General features: G+C 45.2%; 1 protein-coding gene across 7 annotated transcripts in view; it reads left to right on the top strand.

Moving 5' to 3' along the window:
• LOC119160815 (endoplasmic reticulum transmembrane helix translocase) overlaps positions 1–21,425 on the top strand; it is a 520,848-nt gene extending 499,423 nt beyond the window's left edge. For 5 of the 7 annotated variants that reach the window (XM_075881402.1, XM_075881404.1, XM_075881407.1 and 2 more), the window contains 2 exons: positions 13,368–13,511; positions 20,161–20,598. In XM_075881402.1, the coding sequence (XP_075737517.1) occupies positions 13,368–13,511; positions 20,161–20,301 (285 nt within the window). In that variant the 3' untranslated portion in view covers positions 20,302–20,598. Of the gene's footprint in view, positions 1–13,367; positions 13,512–20,160; positions 20,599–21,238 lie in introns of those variants that run through there. The other 2 variants (XM_075881403.1, XM_037413063.2) reach the window with 1 other exon arrangement.
• The last annotated feature ends 3,135 nt before the right edge of the window (positions 21,426–24,560 follow it).

Raw genomic sequence — 24,560 nt, 5'->3', positions numbered from 1 at the left:
AACTCAACGAAATTCGGCACTGCACAAAAAACCAATATATAGGTAGTCTAGCTGGAAGTAGTGCTGCCTGCCAAATGTCGCCTTCAAATATGAGCGCTTATTTTAGAAAAAAGAACTTGCAAATGACGGTGTTTTTGAGACCGAAACTAGAAAAAACTACGCCAACACGGCTGACCGGAAGGGATGCAAACGACAGAAAAATCGTCTGCTCCACGCTCTTCGAGCACGCACATCGCGGACGCGCCCCTTACCCCCAGTTAGTAGTTCCAACGCCTCCTGGATTTCCCGTGCCTGCCGGATTTGGCGGTCACTTGGGAAGCGGCGGTTGTCGGAACTACGGTGGTAGCGCCACTCAAGTAGGGGTGTCTTCAAATAGGTTTTTACGTTTTTAGAGCTTATATGCAACAAAAATAACATAAAAAAGTTTCAAAAAGGCGTAAACGTAATTATAAAAAACCCTACGTAAGTGACGCCGTCATTAAGCAAGCAACTTTTTTAATACAAGGTGTCCTCTCAAATTAGCAAACGCCAAAATTGCCGATCTCAAAGGCCAAGTACAAAGACCCTTACCCCTACGTAGGCAGCGCCGCCATAGATGACCGACGTTTCATGCTCATCCGGCAGGCACGGGAAATCTAGGAGGCGTTGGTAGTTCACTATACCCCTAGTTAACACTGAAGTGCCGCCGCTTTCTACTGCAAGCGAAATTTTCCTGCCGCCGAAACGCAGCGTCGTTCGCACTGGATTTGCCCGGCGCCGCCAAATATGCCATCTACCATGGGGCGAACGCGAGATGGATGCACTGTTACCCGGTTTTTGACGCGTCTCGCAAACGCCACAACACTATCCAGTGGTCTAGACTTAGATGAATCTTCTACGTAGGAAGCAAGAAGAAGCAGTACTGCTTACTTTCCGGGCAAGTCGCTGTCATGCATGAAGAGCACCAAAAAAAAAAAAAAACTGCTGACACCAGCGGCCTTGGTGTGTCGTCTTGCTCTGCAAGACCGCGACAATATCGGTTACGTCAACGACATGCTCGATCACTTGTACCGCGAAAGAGGGACGTGAAGTAGGCATAGAGTTGGTTAAACTCCCGTCGGTTTCAACATTCAGTTACGTGCACTGCAACATGACAAGTGAATGGTGCTTGGCCGCTATTTTTTAAAATTCTGTGACTATTTCAGCCTATGGCGACGCATTGCGTTGGCACCGTACTGCAAAACTTTCTGAGTCAGCAGTTCGCGAATGGGCGTCACGCAGGAAAGAGAAATTCAGCAGCAGGGAGGATTGCTCACAAGAAGATGCTCTGTAGTGTTCGTCATATCCGGTTCTGTCCGATTTGCCTGGGCACACCGCTAGAGCTCCGCGTCGTCTGCTTGCTTGCAGTTAGTGCACCAATTATAAAATAAATACCCAACTGCAAGATTTTTCACTGTCGTTATCTTAAGTTACCATATATATACTACGTATTTATGGCTTTTTCTGCCCAAGTAAGATTTAATTGCAGTTGGCCTTTAAGTGCCGCGGTTTCCTCGCTCATGCTGCTGGCACAGCGCGTTCACGGTTGACATCAGAGCGAGCGAAAGCGACCAAACTCATTAGAAATCTACTAGCTTCACCGCTGAAGCAGCCAAAAAACCGCGCTGCGAAGTCGACGCGAAAAAAAAAAAAAAAATTCCTGGAGAACTCGCATTGGAGAATTCAAGCGAAAATGCCAGCATCGTCGGAAAACCACATCCGCGCCCGCCGAGAACGTTCACATTCGTTCCGCCACCCCCGCCGCCGCCACTGCTGCTTGAATCAGTTTACACCATTACCAAAGAATAAGTTTACACCATTACTAACGTTACTTCGGAAGACATGCCAGCCGATGTTACACGAGCGGACACAGCGGTGGCGGCGGATTCAGCCGGCAATGCAAAAGCAAGACACGTTCAGGCAAGCCAACTTGCTATTGCTGCACCTTCTTCTACTTCCGGTGTTATCAGCGATCGTAATCCAAACCAGGCTCTCGACGACCGCGTCCTTGTCAAGGCCATGAGCTTTGACGTGCCGCGTGAGTAGTTCGCGATAGCGCTTATGGGACCCACTGCCGATGCCTTCGCCGCCATGTTGATTTGCGGCTGGTTAACGGGGGAGTTTCGGCTCCCTCCCACGCCTAGCCGTGCGTGGCTTTGCCGTGTCCGGGGAAAAGGGAATCCTGGGGGTTGAGCCGACGCTGGGTAATTGGACCTTTAAGGCCCCCCGGCAGAGGCAACACACCCCTTTGGCCCCGGCTTCACGTAGACGGCACCCCTGGGCTGACCCACCCAGGGGAAATCGGCAGTCGCCTTTTCCTATCTCTCTCTGCCTACATCTTCGTCTTTATTTCTCACTATCTATCTGTCCTGTCTTCTACTCTCTTCTCTTTACTTCCAAATTTCCTGGTGGCAACGGTTAACCTTGTGTAGTTACCCAACCTTGGGTAGTTATGTTATATCTGGTTATAGCGGCGATGTATGACTGGCGCCTTCAAGTGTTCTACCTTGTAGCGTCCCCCTGTTGGGCTCGATGGTGGGTGGTCACCATCGCCGCCGAACATGAAGTCCACCACATGGCGAAATCTTCCCCCCCCTCAATGATCGGTCCCTGAAAAGGAACCGCACCGATGAAAGCTCCAAACGAACCGGAAGCGATTGTGAGCACTTGTCACGCTTCCTAGTCATACACTCTCTGGCAGATAACGTCTTTGTTGCAGGACTGTCGGTTTTCCTGATAGCTAAAACCCTTGCTAACTTAATAGGCAAAAAGTACGACGCAAAGAAACTGTCATCCGGTGATCTTCTTGTTGAAGTAAGCCAGAAAGAGCATGCAAACACTCTCCTTAAACAGAAGCAGTTTGCCCACCTGAATGTGTCTATCACCCCCCATCGCAGCCTTAACACTGTTCAAGGCGTCATTTCACAACGTGATCTGATGCGAGAAACTGAAGCTGACCTCCTTGAAGGCTTTCGAGAGCAAGGCGTAGTCGCCATTCGTCGGATAACCATCAGGCGAAACAATGAAGAAGTGGTGACGCCTCATATAGTACTTACATTCAACCGCTCCACTCTGCCAGAATCCGTGAAAGCTGCGTTCCTTCACTGCAAGGTCCGCCCCTACATACCCAACCCTAGAAGGTGCTACAAATGCCAGAAATATGGACATGGGTCGAATACCTGTCACGGAAATTAAACATGTGCAAAATGTGGTGATCATGAGCACCCAACAGAGAGCTGTACTTCCACGCAAACAGTGCCCTAACTGTCACGGGCCGCACGCAGCGTACTCGCGGACATGTGAAATTTTCAAAAAGGAAAAGGAAATCATCCAGATTAAAGTAATGGAAAACATAACATTCTCTGAAGCCCGGAAGAAGGTGTCACTCTTCTCCGGAAGAACGTACGCTGACGCAGCGCGCCGGGGGGCCGGGCGGCGTCTAGTGACGGTGGGCACGCAATACAGCTTTGCTGATGCGTGCACATCTCTGCCCCCCACCAAGCAGCCACAGGCTGCACCAACCTTTCACGTCCCGGAGGTCGAACTTCATCAGACCCCAGGGACCACACAGACAACTGAGACACCTGTCTCTTCTGACAAACCTCCATTAGCTTCTGAGTGTCCACCGGAGGCAATGGAAGTGACACCAGGATCCTCAGCATCTAAGATGCTGACGGAATCCTCCCAAGTGAGGCGGGGCTCCATAGATCGCCTCAGAGGGAAAAGATACCCGCCAGTTAAGCCTCCTAATAAAGGCAGCGAAGTGTGAATAAGTCACGCTCTTTTCCTCATTCATAAAAATGGCTGCCGAAAATATTATCCAATGGAATTGCCGAGGCTTACGTAAGAACTTGGACGACATCTATGAAATATTTGCACAACACCAACCAAACATACTTTGCTTACAGAAAACACACCTAAAACCTACACACACTAGCCTTTTGAAAAGATATGTGGTATACCGAAAGGACAGAAAGGGCACTTCCCATTCATCTGGTGGTGTCGCTATCGTGGTGCAGAAAGCAGTTCCGTCTCAAAGCCTCACTCTGGTTACTGACTTAGAAGCAGTGGCAATACGAACCCTAATTTTTGGACGAGTAACAACCGTATGTTCACTATACATCCCTCCAGACCACCAACTCTCTACTAAAGAGTTTGAAACGCTCATGGACCAGCTTCCGCATTCATTTCTGTTGGTCGGAGATTTTAACGCGCACCACCCTTTATGGGGATGTAGAAGAACGGATTCTCGAGGCTCCTTAATCGAAAACTTTCTGTTGTCCTCCGGCTCCTGTATATTTAATAAAAAAGAGCCAACATACTTTAACGCAGCGCACTACTCATACACAGCAATAGATCTTGCTATCGGATCTCCTTCACTCTTGGCAACCACTGAATGGGCTGTAATTCATAACCTCTATGGAAGTGATCATTTTCCTGTTTGTCTAAAATACAAAGGAAATACGAGTACAATGACTGTGAATGTAACCAGCTTTCGAGAACAGGGTGCGAACTGGACGAAATTCCGAAAACTCTCTCAAAACTATCACGCTCATCAATTGAAACCCTAGGCATCGATGAATCTGAAGCGTTGGTCACACTACACATTGTACAGGCCGCAGAGCAATCCATCCCACATACATCTAACAATACACGGAACAAAAGACGACCTTGGTGGAACTCTGAGTGCAAAAATCCTCGTGACAATCAAAACAAAGCATGGTCGAAATTCCGCAGGTATCCTACAGTCGAAAACTTGGTGAATTTTAAGCGTGCAAAAGCAAACGGTAAACGTGTCCGACGAGAGTCTAAACGACAGAGCTGGCAATCCTTCCTCTTATCGGTGAACTCTTACACTGACACACATAAGGTCTATAACAGAGTAAGAGCACTCCAAGGGCACAGCACTCATTCGATGCCCCTTGTTAGTACTGCTGGTGATACACTTGAACACCAGGCAGATGCCTTAGGCCAACACTTCGAGTATATTTTCAGCTCAGCACATTATACAGACTCCTTTAGGCGATACAAACTTGCCGAGGAACGTAAACCTATTCGTGATGACAGGCCATCGGCGGGAGGGTACAATGCCCCCTTTACTATAGGTGAACTAAAGGCAGCACTGGCAAAGTGCGGCAGCTCAGCAGCTGGCTCGGACAGGATCACTTACGGCATGCTGAAACACGTACACGAAGAAACGCTTGACGTCATCCTCATTCTTTTCAACAGTGTATGGTCCTCTGGGCGTCTGCCCATGACCTGGAAAAAGGCAGTTATCATACCCATCCTTAAACAAGGAAAAGAAGCCACACTTGCTGCTAGTTACAGGCCTATAGCGCTGACCAGCTGTTTGGGCAAGGTGTTCGAAAAAATGGTGAATCGCCGCCTTATGTATTACCTTGAATACAATGGCCTCCTTGATCGTCATCAAGCTGGATTCAGGTCTGGCCGGTCGACAACTGACCAACTGGTAGCATTTGAATCCTATGTCAGGGATGCCTTCATTCATAAACAGCACTGCCTATCTGTATTTTTCGACTTAGAGAAAGCTTACGACACGACATGGCGTTATGGCATTCTCCGTGACCTGCGATCTTTTGGAGTGTCAGGAAACATGCTGAATACTATTGAAAGCTACCTTTCTGACCGTACATTTGTGGTTCGTGTTGGTAATGCCTTATCGAAGTGGTTTACGCAAGAAAATGGCGTCCCCCAGGGTGGTGTTCTTAGCTGAACACTATTCATCGTAAAAACGAACTCCATAAGCACCATTATGCCTAGAACAATCTCCTACTCTGTATATGTGGAGGACATTCAGATCAGCTTCAAATCATGCAACCTAGCCACATGTGAACGTCAGATTCAGTTGGCAGTAAACAAGCTGTCAAGCTGGGCAGACAAAAATGGGTTTAAGTTTAACTGTGACAAGACTGTTTGCGTACTCTTCTCAAAACTACGTGGCATAAGGCCACCCCCTAATATTTCAATCAACAGACAAACCATAACTACCAAAAAAGATCACAAATTTTTAGGTGTTGTGGTTGATGAAAAGCTCAGCTTTGTTGCACATATCAAACAGCTACGACTTAAATGCTTGAAAGCCTTAAACCTGCTCAAGATTCTCTCACATCAGTCATGGGGCACTGACCGTGACTGTCTGCTGAACCTTCTCAACAGTGTAGTGCTATCACGTATCGATTACGGCTCGGTGGTTTACGAGTCAGCTTCAAGATCTGCATTGAAGATGCTTGACCCAGTGCACCATCTTGGGCTTCGGCTGGCCAGCGGTGCTTTCCGGACCAGCCCAACAGCCAGCCTGTATGTTGAGACAGACCGGTGGTCACTAGAACGGCGACGTCAGTTTACAAGTGTCACGTATGCCACCAAGGTGCTTTCCCATATCGACCACCCAGCTCGTGCGCTATTGCAGGATACATCGAACGCCCCCCTGTTTTTGAGGCGACCATCAGCTACGCCACCGTATCCCCTCAGAGTGGCCTCACACCTTGGAAATATGCACATGCCGGTCTCCAGTCTTCAACTAACCTCTCACAAGGACACCGTTGTGCCATGGGAAATGCAGGCTATCGATTGTGACTTGTCATTCCTAGAGGTAGGAAAAAATGGCCACCCAGTCGCGATCGATCAACACTTCAAGTATCTGCAGGCCAAATACAGGTGTGCTGAATATTATACTGATGCCTCCAAGTCCTCCGCAGTCGCATGTGCGGCACACGGTCCTGCTTTCTCTGAATCTAGAACAATGAACGAACATACCAGTATATTTACTGCAGAATGCTATGGCATACTTTTAGCCGTAACGCACATTTTAAAGGAGAAAGAGCCAGCCTCAATCATATACACAGATTTTCCCAGTACAGTGACTGCCCTGTCCTCCACTAAGATACTCAAAAACCCAGTTACTAATACACTTCAAAAATGCATCATGTCAGCCCGCAAATCTAAGCTCAAAATCACGCTATGCTGGATTCCGGGACACTGCAACATTGCTGGCAATGAGATAGCGGACAAACTTGCGAAGTCAGCAGCACTCCGCCCATCAGTTGACGTAAACACCATCCCGTAGAGGACCTGAGGCCACTCATCATATCCCAAATGCGTAGACAATGGCAAGAAGAATGGAATGCAGCAAACGCAAACAAACTGCACTTAGTAAAGCCAAGAATAGGAAGATATCTGACTGAAAAACGTAACAGGCACCAAGAGGTTGCACTGTGCAGACTCAGGATCGGTCATACACATGCAACACACTCGCACCTTTTAAAGAATTCTCCAGCACCACATTGTGCAAAATGTGGTGATGAGCTGTCTGTCGTTCACGTTCTAATTACCTGTCCGTACCTCGAACCAGAAAGACTGTGTCACTTTTCAAAGCTGTACAAATGTCACATTCCGCCTCATCCACAATTTTTTCTTGGAGACGATCCCTTGTTTCCCCCAAAAGTAGTCTTAAAGTTTTTAGCTAGTGTAGGCTTCCTACATTCCATAACATATTCTCACTAATCTCAGCCTCCTCTCAATCCTGAGGGAACCGCTGAGACTTTTTTTTTATCAAATGTCATGCAGCACGCACTCCTTGTCTTGACAAGGACTGTTGACGACACGGCATGACTTTGTAAAACCCATAAGCGTAGCCCGTTTTAAACCCATCACGCATAGTCACTACACCTAAGTTTAAGTTCTATACACTACTCTTTTATTCTTGCCACCCTGAGTAGATTTTTTATAATCAAATAGACCAAAAACCGTGTGTTTGGCGCTCTTTGGCCTGAGTTGCCCTTGCGCCACTAAAATCTACCATCATCATCATTTGCGGCTGGTTGTTGACGCCACATGGTTTGAGAAATAGAGCAGCTGGTGAAGCCAAAGTCGTGAAGCAAAAAGGCGTTACTATGCTATCGCGTGGCGAGAAAATTGGTTTCAGATCGTTTTCTTCGCGTCGGCCTCGTGGCGTGTTTTTGCTGCATTGTGCCGCTGGCATGCAGCGGTCAATCGCATATTCGTATCATCCGCGATGGCTGGAGAAACCATTCGTATAACACCAAATCACGGTGTATTTTACGTAATGTAGCCCATCCAAAACAACCTTTAAGTTCGTATCATCGCGTAATTCGCATCAACCGTAATCGTATCATCCAGGTACTACTGTGGTGGGCCCGTGAGAACGGCACCAAGGGTCGTTGCTTGCGGACCCTCGTGGTGAGTCAAGCGTTCGCCGCCTTGTGTGTATGTTATGTTGTTGAGTGTATGGTAATATTGTGTAAAGTTATTTTAGCATGTTAATCACAATTGATGTATATAATTCAGCTGACGATATCGTTGATCTAAAATCAGTTAAATAAACATGTGTTGTTTGGTTCATTCTGACCGTGTCCATCCGACCGTGTTCGGCTGTGTCCTTTCACTCCAAGAGCGTGGCACTTTCCATTTTGACATCCCACAATATGAGTTTTATGATGGGAATCTGTTGCCAGCAAGGTTTGGGTTTAAAGTTAATGGTAAAGTGTTTCATCTCAGGGCCCGCCATGGCTCCTTTGGCGTATCTCCATCACGAATATGACGTAAGAGATACACTACAGTTAAACCTGGATACAACGAAATTGACTAATTCCCAGAATTATTCATTATAAACAGGATTTTATTATATGCAGGTTCGGTATAAAAATTTGAAAAATAAATGCGCAAATCAAACAAAAAGGGAAAATGAAGGCACAGCTAACGCTAAACACCTATTTCGAGTTAAAAACTGCGTTATTATTGCGACAGTATTTTTATGGACACTCTCGGCAGGTTTTTGCCGTCGCTGCCATGTTTCGTATTGAGTCTAAATTGATAACATGCCCCCGCGCAACGTAACTTTTACTATCGGGTAAAAGTGCGCGAGCGCTGCTGAAGCAGTAGTCAAATGAGCCAATCTCTATTGCCTGGAGGGTGCACATGACATCCCCCACGTGTTCAAACTGCATCGAATGCTCAAACAGAAAGGAAACCACCAGTCTTGAACGAGCATGAAAACCGCGCGGGGTGGGGTTGCTCGAGTAGCAGCCGTGAACTTTTATTTTTAAGTCGCGATTGCTGGTACGCTCACTATCTCGGTATTCCCTCTTCCTTCCTTAGTTTTTTATCTTCCTTTCTTCAGTGCAGGGTAGAAAACCAAATACTTGCTTTCCGGTCAACCTCCCTGCCTTTCTTCATATTATACCCCTCTCTCTCGGCAATCATCATTTCGCTTTCAAACTGAAGGGACTGTGTGAAAAGAGCACTTCTCCCCCTGGTGTGAGCCTTTGCTCACACCAGCGTTTTGTAGGATTCAAAAGGATTTGCTACCAGCCTTACTTGGTATAGCATTACAATTTGTTGCTATCGCATTCATTGCATTGCATTCAATGCGCTGTCGTTTTTTTTCCAGAGGTAATCGACTAATCGCGAAGGCTACGGTCACGGGAACTCACGGTGTGGCACAAGACGAAAGCGCGTGACTAGTGGACCTTTGAAGAGCCATTGTTATCACTATAGTCTTGAAGAGTTTCTATCGGCGCCTAATCTGACATTCTCTCGGTAGTGACGACACGGAAGATGCGTGCTCGTGCCAAAATGACGAAATCCGAAACAAAATTTTTTATTGTCTGTGGTGAACAATTCGTTATATTAAGGATGTCTTCCTCTGTTAAATCGTTGTATACAGGTTGCAAATACATGTGCTTCTGTGAAGTAACAGCGGGGAGTAGAAAAGCTTCGTTATATAGAGGAATTCGTTATATAGAGGTTTGTTATAAGCAGGTTTAACTCTAATAGATTGCAAACAAAAAAAACTAGACGGAAAAATGCCATCGCCGGACATCAAACCTACGGCCTCCGCCCTGCAACGTGCGGTGCGAAACCATGCAACCACAGAGTGCACGTTGTTCACCTTAGTAATGGAGAGCTACTTATATGCATCATGTATTGTTGGTGGTCCTCAGGACTGAACCACTTTAGCACCTTTTCGTCATCACGAGCGAGATGGCGAGAAAGTGGCACAGAGGGCGCGCCTAAGGCCTCTTTCTTTGACATGCACGCGCTTATCTTGTCGTTGGGCGCTTTGTACGTATTGTGCTTCCACCTCAAGTTTGCTTTGAAGTTACAGTTGCTAAAGATTGCACGAAGGTTACTTTGCTTGCTATAGTGACCATGTTTATGAAAGGGGTGCGCTGCTCACATACAAAGTTACAATTCTGACAGTTGTTCACGCTCGTTATCAGTGTGACTGCCATTTTGGTTTGTTTTTAATAATAATAATAATTAGTTTATTTGCCATCTTTGTCAGATATAGATGGTGGGGATGGCAGAAAAAAAAGCTGTCCCTGGACATCTTAACTAGCCTACAACCCATTGTATTCGTGAGGCAATATTATATATGTAGAGGACAGAGAGACTGACGTGCGCTCGGTAACGGTTTATTGATGGAACACCACTTCTCCCTTCTTCTCTTCTAGCGGCTCTGACCCAGCACGCGTCGCACGCGCACTGCACCGCATCGTCCTATTTAGTTTTTATTAGGCTTGTGCGAATATTCGAATGCTTCGAATATTCGAACGAATAGTTGAGTATTCGAATTTGCTTTGATTCGAATTTAAATTATCGAACATTTTCGAAGTATTTGCAGTGAACGAATAGGTGTATATTAATCCGCATGTCACCGCTTGTAAAGGAGGTTACACTGCAATGTTTGAGTGCTAAACCGTGAAAGCCCCTATCCAGGGGAAATGTGCTTTGCCGCGAAGGCTTTCTTTAAATTTAAAGGGGCTCTGCAACACTTATTGAACATGGTCAGAAAACACCGATTGGTAGTCGAGGCTACCGAGAATATGCAAGGCAAATACTATAGCGCAGCACGCGGTCTTTAATTCACAATAAACCTTCAAAGCTAAAAATTGTCTTCTTCTTTAGGCAAATGACATTACAAGCTCAAAAATCACTTGTCACAGGCTGATTTGAGCATGATGCGCTCGTTGCTACCCGGGCTGCCGCAGAAGGCCGCTGCTTGTCCACGAGTACGTGTGTGATCACACTGAAAAGTCACGAGGTGCGTGTGACATATTTTCCTTCGCCGTGACATTTCTCTCTGCTTAACGTCTCTCTGCTTAACTTCCATCTATTTCATTGGGATGAGAAGAGAGAATGTAATTGCAGTGTGTGACAAATTTTTGGAACTCAGCACGTACTGGACTGATTCTAGAAACTTTGAGGCGGTAAATTTGTAAGGCAATAAGCATGTTTACTGGCTCTATGGCTACTTGAAAAAAGTGTTGCAGGGCCTCTTTAAAGGAACATGTTACCCTCAAATCAATTCTTTATTTTATTAAGCTTGTTATGACAGCTTATAAGCTTCAAGTATAAAAACTTTAAAACGTTAAGTATCTTACAGGTCATCTCTTGCATCCTACCGAAACTACTACTGAAGTTTGTTTCCACTTCCTTTGAATGAAAAAAAAAAATGGCATTTGCATAGAGCTCCTATTTCAATTCAAAGAAATATTGTGCAGGTTAGGTCACGGTAAATATTTTTTTTATTATATGTCATACATACCATTTGAATTCGATTTGAAATTATTCGATCAAAATCACTATTCGCTTAGAATTCGCTTCAAACCCAAAGTTCACTATTCGCACAAGCCTAGTTTTTACCAATATATACATACAGATATATACTCCAAAACGTTTGCATAGTTATACAAATACAAAGCCACTCGCACACATGCATATATACATGCAGGGGCATACTAATGCATTATTACCGTATATTTTGTTTACTAACCATAAAATGCTTGTATTATACGACTGTTTTGCATAGTCTCCTCAAAGTAGTAGTAATGGGGTCCCACTGTATTCAGATTTAACCCTGTATGTCAAGTGTGGTATCCACATTTGTTGAAAGTATGTGCTCTAAAAAAAGTTCCGCCCTTCAACTTCTCTCACAGTAAGCTCATGAAATGAGGCATTGCATCATAATGCCTCAAGCAGCCCTGTCATGCACACATATGGCAACTCCTAGTTTGACGTTCAGGTTTTGCATTTAATTTTTATTTATTTATTCAATACTGCCAGCCACCCTTTGGCAGCCAGGGCAGGAGTGGTACAGTGCAGAGTTTGAATGTAAAGTTTACACACGACCAGTAACACGGTCCGCAGTACACAGGGAAGCAATAATGCAGTAAGCTTTCAGACTGTCACGACATAGACACAAGCGCACGCAATCAGTAGCACAACCCACGATTCACAAAGCAGCAGTAATTTTCGTTACAAATAGCTACGTGAATATACAATAAAACCGGCAATGCTAGTCTAATGCAAAACACACAAAGTGCACTACGCGCGTTGACCAGGAAGTGTGAAAAAAAAAAAAAAAGCAGTATGCATTAGTGGCATGGTAGCAAGATAATGCGTGAAATACGTTTGTTCAATAGAACAGAGAAACAAGACCAGCACTTCCAATCATACACAATTTTGAATAGCCGTTGAAAAAGCATTTTGATTAGTTAAGTTAAAAACGTCACATGGCAAAGTATTCCATTCTGCTATCCTTCTTGGGGAAAAGGATAGACGGTGAGCATTTGTTCTCGTGAAAGGCATTAGGATTGTTTTGTTGTGCTTGTTCGGGGGGGGGGAGCGTGTAACAACATCGGCGCATTCCAAAGTTCCAGAAAAAGTGATGAAAACAACATGTTTAATTTTTGTCACAGAGCCCTTTGAGAAAACCCTTTGTCACCTTCCATTGTAAAGTGGTTGGGGGACCCTTGTCAGGCAGTTTTTTATCTGCCTTTAGCCCCCTCAACCTAGGCAATGACTGTCTTAATAAAGTTCAAATTCATATTCAAAGTGGTCTATGAGATTCCACTCAGTTGCAGGAATGTTATGTGAAAACACTGATTGAGTACTGTCTCTTCTTATTTTTTGTTTTTTCTATTTGTGGTTATGCGCTATATAGTTCCCATGAAAGCAGTACGTCAGGAACAAGGTTGCCAGGAAATTATTTTTTTGAGGACGCACGGCCAGGCCTCTTTATCTACATGCAGAAAAACAAAATATGTCGGCTCGCTCGCACGATCTCTTGCCATTCAATGGGTCTCTTTCCAGTTTCCAAGGGCAGCAATCGTCACCCTGTGCCTGCATGCTCACTCCAGCAGACTCATCTCTACAGGGGGTCTGGTGATGTAGCATCTAAGATGCTTGGTCATATTACTGTATGCTTTGGTCTTATTTTGAAGGGCTCAACAAATATTCATCAGGCAAGCAGCGCTGACCCAGGAGATTCTTGTTTCAAAATGTTGCTTTGCTTTCTGTTCCAGGGCTACCCGTTCATGGAGAGTCTAAGTGAAAACAAGCCGTTGCTGTACAGCCTACTCATATCGGGTGTCTCAGTTGTGGCACTAGTGGTGGGTGTGGCACCTGACGTGGCCAAGCAGTTCGAAATAGTCCACTTTCCAGGAGATGTGAGTGTCTTATCACTTTACAGGGACCAGGGCACCTTTATGGTTCTTTTTTTTTTTATCCCTAGGCCACTAATATTTTTGGGTGGTGACGAATATTTGCACTAAAAGGCATTAAAAGTGTCATGACTAGGCAAGCACGAATATTCGAGCACATCGAATATTCGAGCACATCGAATATTCGCAGGAATATTTTATAGTATCGAAATTCATTTTTAGAGGCTTTGAAATTATTTTAAATTTCTGAGTATTCAAAACGAACAAATAAACATATACACAGTAGACACTCATTGAACAGAACCTGAGTGAAGAGACTGGGAAAATGTATTCTATTTAACTAGAGTTCCATTTACTGAGAGGTGCGCTGGGTTGCAGCATTCAAGCATAAAACCAATCATGTCAGTGGCAGTTGTTCCATTCAAGCAGTATTTCTGTTTAAGATATTTTTGTTCACTGAGAGTGCACTCTATAAACCGGAGGTAACTCCCTCCCCTTTAAAGGCACTATCACTGCAGGGAAGAGGTGCAAATTGTAAATGCATCTAAATAGAAAGAATCTACACTGCCACAAAGCCCCACTTCAGGGTTAAATGAACATGTTGCCTTCACATTGATTTAGAATATTTTTATGTTTAAAAGCTTGTTATACCCTCATTTATGCTCTAATCAGCATAAATATTAGAATGTATCATTTTTTACAGGTTACTGCTTGCATTCAAGCATAAGTCAAGTCTTGCTACTATTCAAAGTTCTGCTACTATGCAATTGCTCTCAAAGGACATGCTACTCGAAGACGCTTTTTTTTTTTTAACATTCACCCTAGAGCAATGAAACTTGAGGTGTTTATGGAACTTTTCATGCTCATGTCAAATATATTATTGTTCTCTTGCAAGTTGCATACTTTTAGCTCTGGGACATGACAAAAAAAAAAACCTTAACCCTATTGCCCTCTTTCTTTTTATCTCTAAACTTCCATAACTTTTTACCGTTTTTAGTTCATAATGTTTCAAATAAAGTGAAGAATGCAAGTAACTATCTAGGAAGCGCAAACAAAATATTTAATAGACATGAAAATAAGAGACGTGAAAAAGTCCAGATCCTTGAAAAGGTGTACATAGAATATTTTATTATAGAATTGAGATATTGAAATTTCAACTAGACAATTGCATTTGTCATTCTTTGCTAGAAATTTGTGCAAAATTTCATGCAGATATGAGCAACAGGAGTACCTGAAAAAGGAGGGGCACATTGAAAAGAAGAGCAAAATCTGTGTTTTCAGAAAAACAAGTTTTGAATTTGAAATTGAATTTTTATTTATGTAGATGTCATTAGGTGCAATGAAATTCGCACATCAAAAACAACAATTCTTATTGTGGTGACCTCTGCCACTAAAATGTGCCAACACCGTGAGTTTGTCCCTTGCGGCTCTTTCGAGTCGACTTCTCACAGATATTTCACTCACAGACAGGGCCATGAAACACTTGCCAAACTTCTTCCGCTCCATCTGGCAGAGCCTTGTGCCAACTGCAAGCTAGGAAGAAGTTCGACAGGACTGCAAAATCTAAACTTAGTCCAGTGCCAAGGGACACAACAGTGCCGATGCCATTTTGCGGCCACGTTTGTGCCACATACTGTCGTACATAATGGAAATGTCGTCCCCGCTAAGTTCCTTCACTGTGAGCTCTTTTGACCTCGCAAGATTGGCGCTGACGTGATCCATTGCCACATCGCGAACTTTCCGGCTGTGGCTGTGAACGACTTTTGATGCATTAGCTTTTGCAAGCCAACAACTGCCACAAATCGGGCCAGCTGCTCGTAGCCTATTCCTACAGAGCGGGCCGCTACAACGGCTTTGAGGCACGAGCGATGGCTTTTTTTATTCATAACCGAGATAAATACACGACAAAAGCATTGTTCAGCTGCACTTCTCGACAAGACATGGACCCTGCAAGTAGCTTCACAGCACATACAGGTGTGCAGCAGCCAAAGGCTGTCCCCAATTCGTACCACGCGATTTTAAATGCAGTCGCGGTGCTCGGAAAACGCGCTAGACATGCTTCTTTTTATTATTTCTTGTGCCGCATCAGCGCCGAAGACTGTCGTTATTTGAAGATAGAGGCTCGACTCTTCGTCTCATGCGATCGACAATGGCGAGCGGCGGCACATTATCGACGGCAAGGTGCTTGAAGGCTGCACACTTTTGGCCTTTTAACAGGCACCTTGGGCTCTTTAAATACAATTTTAAAGCATTTCCAGTCAAGTCTCAACATGTTTTTTTTTTTTTTCAGAACAGTCGAAAAACTAGCATAATTACTCGAATCTAACGCGCATCTTTTTTCCGGTTAAGCGAGTTCATAAATCGCATGCGCGTTAAAATCGAGTACCAACAAAAAAATTGCGGTCAATTTATTGCCATGGGCAAATCCAAAATGGCCGCCCCCTACGTGCGTTGGCATGGCGCGTCGGCCATTTCTGCCTATGTGTTCCCCGTGTGCGGCACTTCATAGGTGTGCTGAGGAGTTCGTCGTCTAGTAGTGCATTAGCATCGACGGCGTGGAAGGGCCAACTACAAAAACTCGAGTGCACCACGATGCCGCTTTTAAAAGAAAAGTCATCGCATGTGCAGAAACGGACGGGAATCGGGCCGCATCGCGATCATTCGGAGTTCCCGAAACGTGCATGTGGGACCGGCGGAAACAAAAGCAGAAGATTGTCAACAGCAAAGCTTCACGCAAAGGCTTCAGTGGACCACAGCAGGGTCGGTTTCCGCAAATTGAAGAGCTGCTCGGCGAGTATGTGCTTGCGCAGCGAGCGGGACAGCGGCCCGTGACGACAGAACTGCTCCAAGTGCGGGCTATGCAATTAGTCTTAGAAAAAGGTCTAATGTGGAGCCAGTTTGAAGCGAGCAGGTGCTGGCTAACTAACTTTATGAAGAGGAAAGGCTTTTCCCTCCGAAGGGGAACATGCATATGCGAAAAGTTTTGCGGAGGAGTACAATGAAAAGCTTCACAGTTTTCAGAGGTTCGTCCTAAACTTGCGGCGCAACAACGGCTACCTTCTAGGGCAAATCGGGAATGCCGATCAGACGCCTCTTTACTTCGACATGCCTGGCATCACAACCGTCGAGAAGAAGGGGGCGAAGCAAGTTCGCGTGCTGACATCGGTCCACGGTAAAACTACAGTGACGGCAATGCTCTGTTACACGTCAGATAGGCACAAGCTTCGTCCGTACCTCATATTTAAATGGAAGACGCTCCCGAAAGGAGTCGTTTTTTCGAGTGGTGTGATCGTGCGGGCCAGCGAGAAAATTGGGTGCGCGTTGCAATCGATGTCTTACTTTTTTTTTTTTTTTCGTGGTGGAAATCAGGTGCACGTTACAATCGAGGGTGCGGTAGAATCGAGTAAATACGGTAATATCAAAACAGACGAAAATAAAAAAATTTGTAATTTTGAACTAAAACTCTCATTTTTCGACCCGCATATCCCCTTCAGTTCACTTCCCTTTGAAACAAAAACAATAACATTGCACACACTTTGTTTCAATTTTATGAAAAGTAGTGTGCAGGTTAGTTGGGTGTTGACGAATAGGCCCATTTTGCTTCGGAACTCAATGTGAATATATTCGACTGAATTACTATTCGCCTATGCCCAGTCATGACACAATATCTCATAGATGTATTCTGGAATGCTGAACTAGTACAAATGTGTTCAGGTACAACAGTAATGATTGGAATCTTGTAGTAGTATTATATTATGCTCAGTATCATCAGCAGTGCCCCAGCACATGGCAAGTGATAGCGTGTTTTTCCTCTAAGTGCTATAGACCATAATTCTCTAGAAGTGAGTGCTTCATGAGAGACACATGTACTGGCATTATGATCACGCTTGTGTGAGTATGGAATACAGTAATTCATTGCTGTATGCTTGGAACATAGCAACAGTAGCTGGCTATATAATGTATGTGCCAAGTTTTATATGCAGTACAAGTGCTGGATAGGTGTCCTGTGAGATATGAGACCACCGTAGCTAGCGAATTGTCCCATGGATTTTTCCAGAGGTTCAGTAGGATGTAATAATGTCCAGTGGGCGCAGACATGTCCAATGCCAGCCAAAACAAGGTTACGTGGCAGTATTTAGTGGAAGCGCAATTTCTCTACATATTCAATGGTTGACATTTTCAGTACGTGTTGGTCAAGAGAAACTTGCATGTATGCATTTTGGAGAAAAGAAACTTGCCCGCGTGTTTGCGGCTGTTAACAACAAGTTTTGGCCAATAGTGTCCGACCTCTTGCATTTTTGTAATATCGACCTAGCTACATGAAGGCCCTGAATTGTGGCCACTGATCGTCTAATTCATTACTGATTATTTAAGCATTTCCTTAAGATGAGTAACATACTTTAAAAGGAAACTGAGCACATTTGGCGGCCATAGGAAAAATCCTGAAATAGCTTTTTGACATTGTGTCAGCATTGTGGCTACAGCACCATGAAATCATTCGCACCATAAATTTAATGAAGCACCTTGTATCTATGTAACAACAGGCAGTTCAAGAGAAACTTGAAGTTACTTTTCTTCTCAGCACTGCCTTTGCTCCTTGCTGAACACATAGCCTTTGCTGCCAACGGCTGCACATTCAACGGGTAGAGAGGTGCTACCCTCTCAGTAGCCTTTGCAATCAACTGCAACCGTTTGGTGTCAGGCAGTTGAGCACTGCCTGACACCACACTGTCACAGTGGCTTAGATCTGCTTTGCCAGATGCCGCAACATTACCTGCCACTATTATTTTATTCTCCCGAATGCTGACGATCTTCTAATTGCAAGAAGTATACAGACAAACAAATATTCTTTGTGAGTGATCACCAATAGATATGTACTCTGGCAGTGTGCTTGTGTCTTCGGGGTTGAAGTTCGCTGATGGAGTCAAAGATGTCTGTATCCTAGCATAGATTGTATAGCGCCCCACGCTCGCTGCAGCGACGAGCGTGGGGCGCTATACGTGACTGCATTTGCCAGATGCCTTACATGCTTTACATGATATTGCAGCTTTACAAGTAGCCAGTCGCTAGATTCACAGCACATAATGCTGCTAGGGTAATTCATAATGTCCGAGATAATAAACGTCAAAATAACGCCTGCTGTGCACTTCATCTCAGCACAAAGCATATTGTAACACAGGCAGGCGACGCTTGCTGTCGACTGGAATTTCGGTGGCCTAGACTGGCTGTATCTTTTCAGATCAGTCAGCAGTGCTGCTTATAATGGAACAGTGAGGCAAAATGGTAGTGAGAAGTTGAAAATTCATTTGGCTATGCTGGTGTGGTCAGTGGTGGAGCCAGAGGGCGGGAGGTAAGGGCAATTGCCCCCCCCCCCCCTCGAGCATGTCAGAACCTCCTCCCCCTCTTTGCAGTGCTCGCCGTCCACCTGCTGTGACCAATTAAAAACAAATGAGTGTGATTCTTTTGAGCACACATAAACAGTATATATGCTATGGTAAAGTTTTTGTGCCAGTAAAAATGAAAACTACTATTTCCCCGAAGGCAACCCTGATGGGATGCGAAGCAGCAGCGATGCGCGCGGTGTTGACCCTGTTCAAATGGGCATCGATGCAGGTGTTGGAAGAATTGTTTGAAGCAAAAGTCGGCTTAGCGTTTACTTGAGTAAACGTTTGTTTGAAACGCAAAGACACAGGAGGCCGGACGCGTTGAAGGCACTTGCGCTTGGCACCCTTGGCCTGCGTCTCCTCGCTGTATTCTCGAACGCGATCGGTATTCTTGACTCGTACCTCATCGGTGCCGCTGGTCTTTCACTGCCGACGCTTGCGTTCGGCTTCCCTGGCTCGCGCCTCGTCGGTGTTGACGTCGCCATTCATGAACGGGATTGGCTTCGCTAACCCTTGCAATGGGGGCGACAGCCGGAAAAGGTACGCGCACACTAGCGGGAAGCGGCATGCCGCGACAGTGATAGTGCGTGATCACGCCTGTAAGCGTGATCACGCGCTAAGCAGCGGCGGGCTATCCACATTGTCTGCGCCGTGAGATTCTCGGGGCTCGTGCACCCACCGCCTAGCGGCTTCTTCTCACTGTCAGATGGAGAGAGCTGGCACGGGTGAGATGATGCCCACATAAGGAGTGGGCTCGAGCGTTGCGAGTGGTGGAGAGGGTGAAGCGAGTGAGAGGAGTGGTGCGGACGGAGGGACAGCGTTACACAGGCTAGTCAAAGAGTTGCTTGGCATCCAACTACGCCCTCCTCTCCAGTGTTACTGTAAATGACCGCTCCTGCCCCCCCCCCCCCCTAAAATGAGTGGCTGGATCTGCCCCTGGGTGTGGTTCGTTGCGATTTGCATATGTAATAAATTACTCAGTGCCGAGAGCCTAAATTGGTCTGAAATTGACACTTGGGACCTTATTTACTGGCTCAGTGTGTACAAAATTGTCAAAACTATTTCAATATCATTTTAATGTCTTTCTTTCTTGTTATTTGGCAACATAAACGTTCAAATAAGTACCAGTACAGCATACTTCTTTTTACATGTGCCCTTGAAAGATACATTTTGTGTCATAAGTAAGCCTGCTCGGCATATTTTGATATGATACACTTTACTTGTGAATTACAGTAGACTGACTCAGTAAGCAGAATTTTTTTTTTATTCAGAGATGCCACTTAAATGGAAGAGTTGCCTCTACTTTGGTTGGTTTTATACTTGAATTCTGTACCGCTGTTCATCGTTTAGTAAACCAGGTAAACAGAACCTATTTTGATGGTCCCTTTTGCCTCAAACAGTTTACTGTGTAACATCAGCGTGAAATGTAATATTAAAGGACACCAAAGGCAAATAACAGTTCATGTCAGAGGGAAGCTCTATGTATGACGTGTAAAACACTATTACCAGCAGCAGTGCCTTACTTACTGAGAAATTAAGCTAAATTCATTGCACAATGCATGCCACAAGTGGGGCATTCCGGAAACGATCCCAATGACGTGAGAGCATTCGACCACAATTAATCACTAGTAGTCTGACTAGCTGCAATAAAAAAATTACCTTCTGTGCTGTGTGCATCAATAGATGTAATAAAATGCTGCTTTTCTGTTTCTGTTTGATTTGTGGAAAAAAGAAAGGCCTGGCATTACTATGGAGAATGGCAGGAGTGGTTCAAAAGTTCCATTTTCACTTGGTTAGGCTGCATAGCTGATGCCATCTAGCGGTGCCCAGTTGAACTAAGCAAGCGGAAAATTGTTCGGTGGCCGTTGTTACTGCTGTCGTTCCCGCTACTTTCACTCTGTTGCTACTAGTGTCGGCGGCCATGCAGTAAAGGCGAAAAACGTTGCACATGGCAGCAGTGATATCAGAAAGACCACTATGAGACGGGTGGTTTGAAGTGCGCTAATGCGATGCAGACCCTCTAAAATTGGATTTTATTTCAAAATGAGCACTTCCTTGGCACAAAAGTAGCACTGTAAGCTCTCTATACCACTATTTCAACAATCAATGTCGACCTAATGTTTGCCTTTAGTGCCCGTTAAATGTTGATAATGCTACACCATTGTTGCCTTCATCTAAACACAGCCAATCTTGTGTAACACAATTACCTTATTGTAGCCAAATTTCAGTTATTGTGTGGGAAGGACAGTAGTAGGTGTGTCTGCACAGCATACTATATAGATGCTAGGGTTGGGCAAGTGTCTGTTTCTCTTTGTATGACTGCATCAGAGATTTCTTACTCCTTTTCAGATGCAGGGGATCATTCTCCAAGTGCTGGCCTTTGACCTCATATGCGCATTTGTTGTTGACCGTGCCTGTCTCTTTCTCTTTGGCAAGAGGAAGCTGCGCAACTCTTGAATGATATTTGTTCACAGAGTGGCCATCCAATATGTGCAAAGATGCTTTGTTTTAAGAACATGTTCTCTTTTGAAATGTGCTCCTGCCACTATTTTGTACACCACCTTGGTGTTTCATTTAATTTCACTAAGAAAGTATACATTCCAAACTGAAAGGTCTATTTTGCGAAATATTTCTTATAGATTTAAAGTGCATGATTTTAGAAATGATTGGCTGCACATGTGTTGTATATAGAAAAACCATTTGCACTCTGTTAGTGTTTTGCATGGGGTCTTTAACGTCTTTTGTGTGTAGGCTTGTGCGAATGTTCAGATATTTGAATGAATAGTAGGGTATTCGAATTCGCTTCGATTCGAATTTAAATTATTGAAAATTTCGAAGTATTCGCAAGGAACGAATAGGTCCATATAATTACGAATTTACCGCCTCTAAAGGTTGTTTCACTGCAGTGTGGAGGTACTAATGTTGAATTCGAATGGCAGAGTCGGAGCAAGTTTTTCTGCTCCTTTAAGAGCAAGTGTGTTCCAATGACAGAGTGTGAGCGAGAGTCAAAAGTTCCAGTGAGAGAGCCGGAGGGGATTCAGAGCGGGAGGCCCTTCGTGGAGCAGGAAAGACTGCTCCGCCAAAATCGGTGGAGTGGACCGGAACTCAGCGTGACGCATTTCCTTTAACACGTTTGCCTGCTTGGGGGCGCAGCTGGCGCGGCGCGAGTTGTGTTGATAATGGCGGACGGCTCGGCTACCTCGGCAAAGCGTGCGGCAATGCTTCTGCTACTCGATAGCGACAGCAGACATCGTGGACAATAGCTGTTGCACGCTTGGCGTGATATCCATTCCACACAGGTGAATAGTGCTGAACAAGCAAATGAACGATGTGACGATGCTGGTAAACCACGTGGGAAACAGACAGCGGAAAAGACAGCGCAAGGTATCCTGGGTAACGCGGCAGCTTCCGCCTTGCTCCAGCAGGGCGGGTTGTGTTCCGATGGCGGATTTGGAGGATTTGCTCTACGCCAGAGTCGAGTGCTCGCTCGCGAAGTCTGTCGGCTGCACCGACTCCGCCATTGGAATTCAACATAAATCATGGAAGCACCTATCCAGGAAAAATTCGCTCTGCGGCGAAGCCCCCTTTTAAATTTAAAGGGGCCCTGCAACACTTTTCGAGCATTGTCAGAAAACGCTGCTGATTGGTAGTCGAGGCTACCGAGAACACGCAAGCCAAATACAGTCAACTGCCGATTTTTCGGACAATCGAATTTTTGGACATGCCTGATAATTCGGACATCTTCGCGGCACTGCCACAAGCCCCATAGAATCAATGTATAAGGAAGTCTAAAATATCGGACGCTCAAACCCCCCGAAGTCCAATTTTCCGGACTTTTTGGCGCGGCGGAAGGTCGGAAACCACCACTGACCTCCAGTGGAAACCACCACAACTGCGTCACATGCGATTACGATCGCATAAAAGAGCGCGCCGGTCTACTGTGGCTGCATCTGTTGCTTGGACTCGTTGATTGTTAGCGGAGAAACACACACGGCCTCCGAGATTCCTAACACTGGCCGTGTTTATCGTGCAAGGGTGCTTTGCTGACAATCGAAACTATCCGCCCGGAAATTTTTTGGCGCCAATAAAGTTTCTTTCGCCTTAGCGCTTGTGCTCGTGAGTGCCACTCTGGCTTCGCGCGCAGCGCTTTCGCGAAGCGTTTCACCACTTCGAACTAGAACTAACCGTCACACACTGATTTGGTCTGGCCACGCTGGCTATCTTAAATGTTTTCCAGAGCCACCTCCGGAGTACCTAAGGCACCGTCGCCTGCCATCGCGCCGTTTTGTTTACGCAGCCCACAGGTGTTTGGCTAGCCTAGTGCGTGGTTGTGTGATCGTGTGAAGTGTGCTCTGCAACGCTAAGCCTAGGTGCTTCGACGCTCGTCAGCAAACTCCTTTGTTCACATCGTGAGGATTTCGCTTGCCTGTGATGGCCCCCACTCCGCCTTCGTCGTCCTCGCCGATGGCATCAAAGCGCGGAAAACAGTACGGTCAGTTAACGATGAAGAAAAAAGTCACCATTATTAAGTTAGTGAAGAGTGGCCGATCGCAGGCTGACGTTCGTCGACGCTGACAACAAGCTCGACTTCTGCACAGAGCTAACCGACGACGAAATAGTCAGTCAGGTTATGGCGGATTCAGACGACTCCAATGTCGAAAAAGAGGAACAAATGCCTGCGCCACCTACGACCGCCAAATTGATGCGACCATTGATGACGCTGTCATCAGTGTACAGTGATGACATGACCCTTGCTCAGATCGAGGCGAATGTGATCACATGCGAGCGGAACGCCGTTCAAACAAGAATCAACAAGTTTTTCAAGCCACTACGGCTCTATCACGGGCGGCCCTGACGGCACTTGCTGTCGTCTGCATGCATTTTTTTTAACGGCTCTTTTCAGAGCCACCCCACTGAGGCTTTGGTAGAGTTCCGGAAGTCTGGTACTTCGACCTTGGCCCTCTTGATCCGAGAAATATCAATGTAATGGTGCGTTTTTTGCTTGCATTGAGAAATGTTAGCAAAATTGTGCGTTTTTTTTTTTGCTTGAATTGAAAGTTATCAGTAAAATAATGCATTTTTTTTTGCTTGCATTCATTTTTTTGGACTGCCCGAATTTTCGGACGGTTTTTCGCTCCCTAGAGGGTCCGAAATATCGGCAGTTGACTGTATTATAGCGCAGCACGCAGTGTGCGATTCACAATGAATTCTGAAAGTCAGTAAAAATTGCTCTCTTCTCTCGGCAAATGACTCCACCCTGCTCAAAAAGCATGTGTGACGTATTTTGTTTCCTCGTACCATTCCTCCCTGCTTAGCTTCCAGTGCTTTGGTCGGGACGAGAAGAGAGAATGCACTAGCAGCGTGCGAGAAATCTTTGCAACTCCGCGCGTACTGTACGGATTCTAAAAAAAAAAAATATATTTGCGTCGGTGAATTCATGAGGCAATGAATTAGTTTTTTTAGTGAATCCATTTCATGACTACTTGAAAAAGTGTCACACGACCCCTTAAAATAAAAGTATTACTCTGAAATCAATTCATTTTACTAGGCTAGTTAAGAAGGCTTGTATGCTCTAAGTATAATAAATTTTAAAATGTTACGTATTTTAAAGGTTATGACTTGCATCCTGCTGAAAGTAGAATCCTACTACTACTCAAAGTTATTTTTCCTT

This window comes from Rhipicephalus microplus, chromosome X (genome assembly GCF_043290135.1).
Source record: "Rhipicephalus microplus isolate Deutch F79 chromosome X, USDA_Rmic, whole genome shotgun sequence".
Classification (NCBI taxonomy): Eukaryota; Metazoa; Arthropoda; class Arachnida; order Ixodida; family Ixodidae; genus Rhipicephalus; species Rhipicephalus microplus.
The sequence above is the reverse complement of the archived record's forward strand: the minus strand, read 5'-3'. Positions and strand labels throughout refer to the sequence as shown.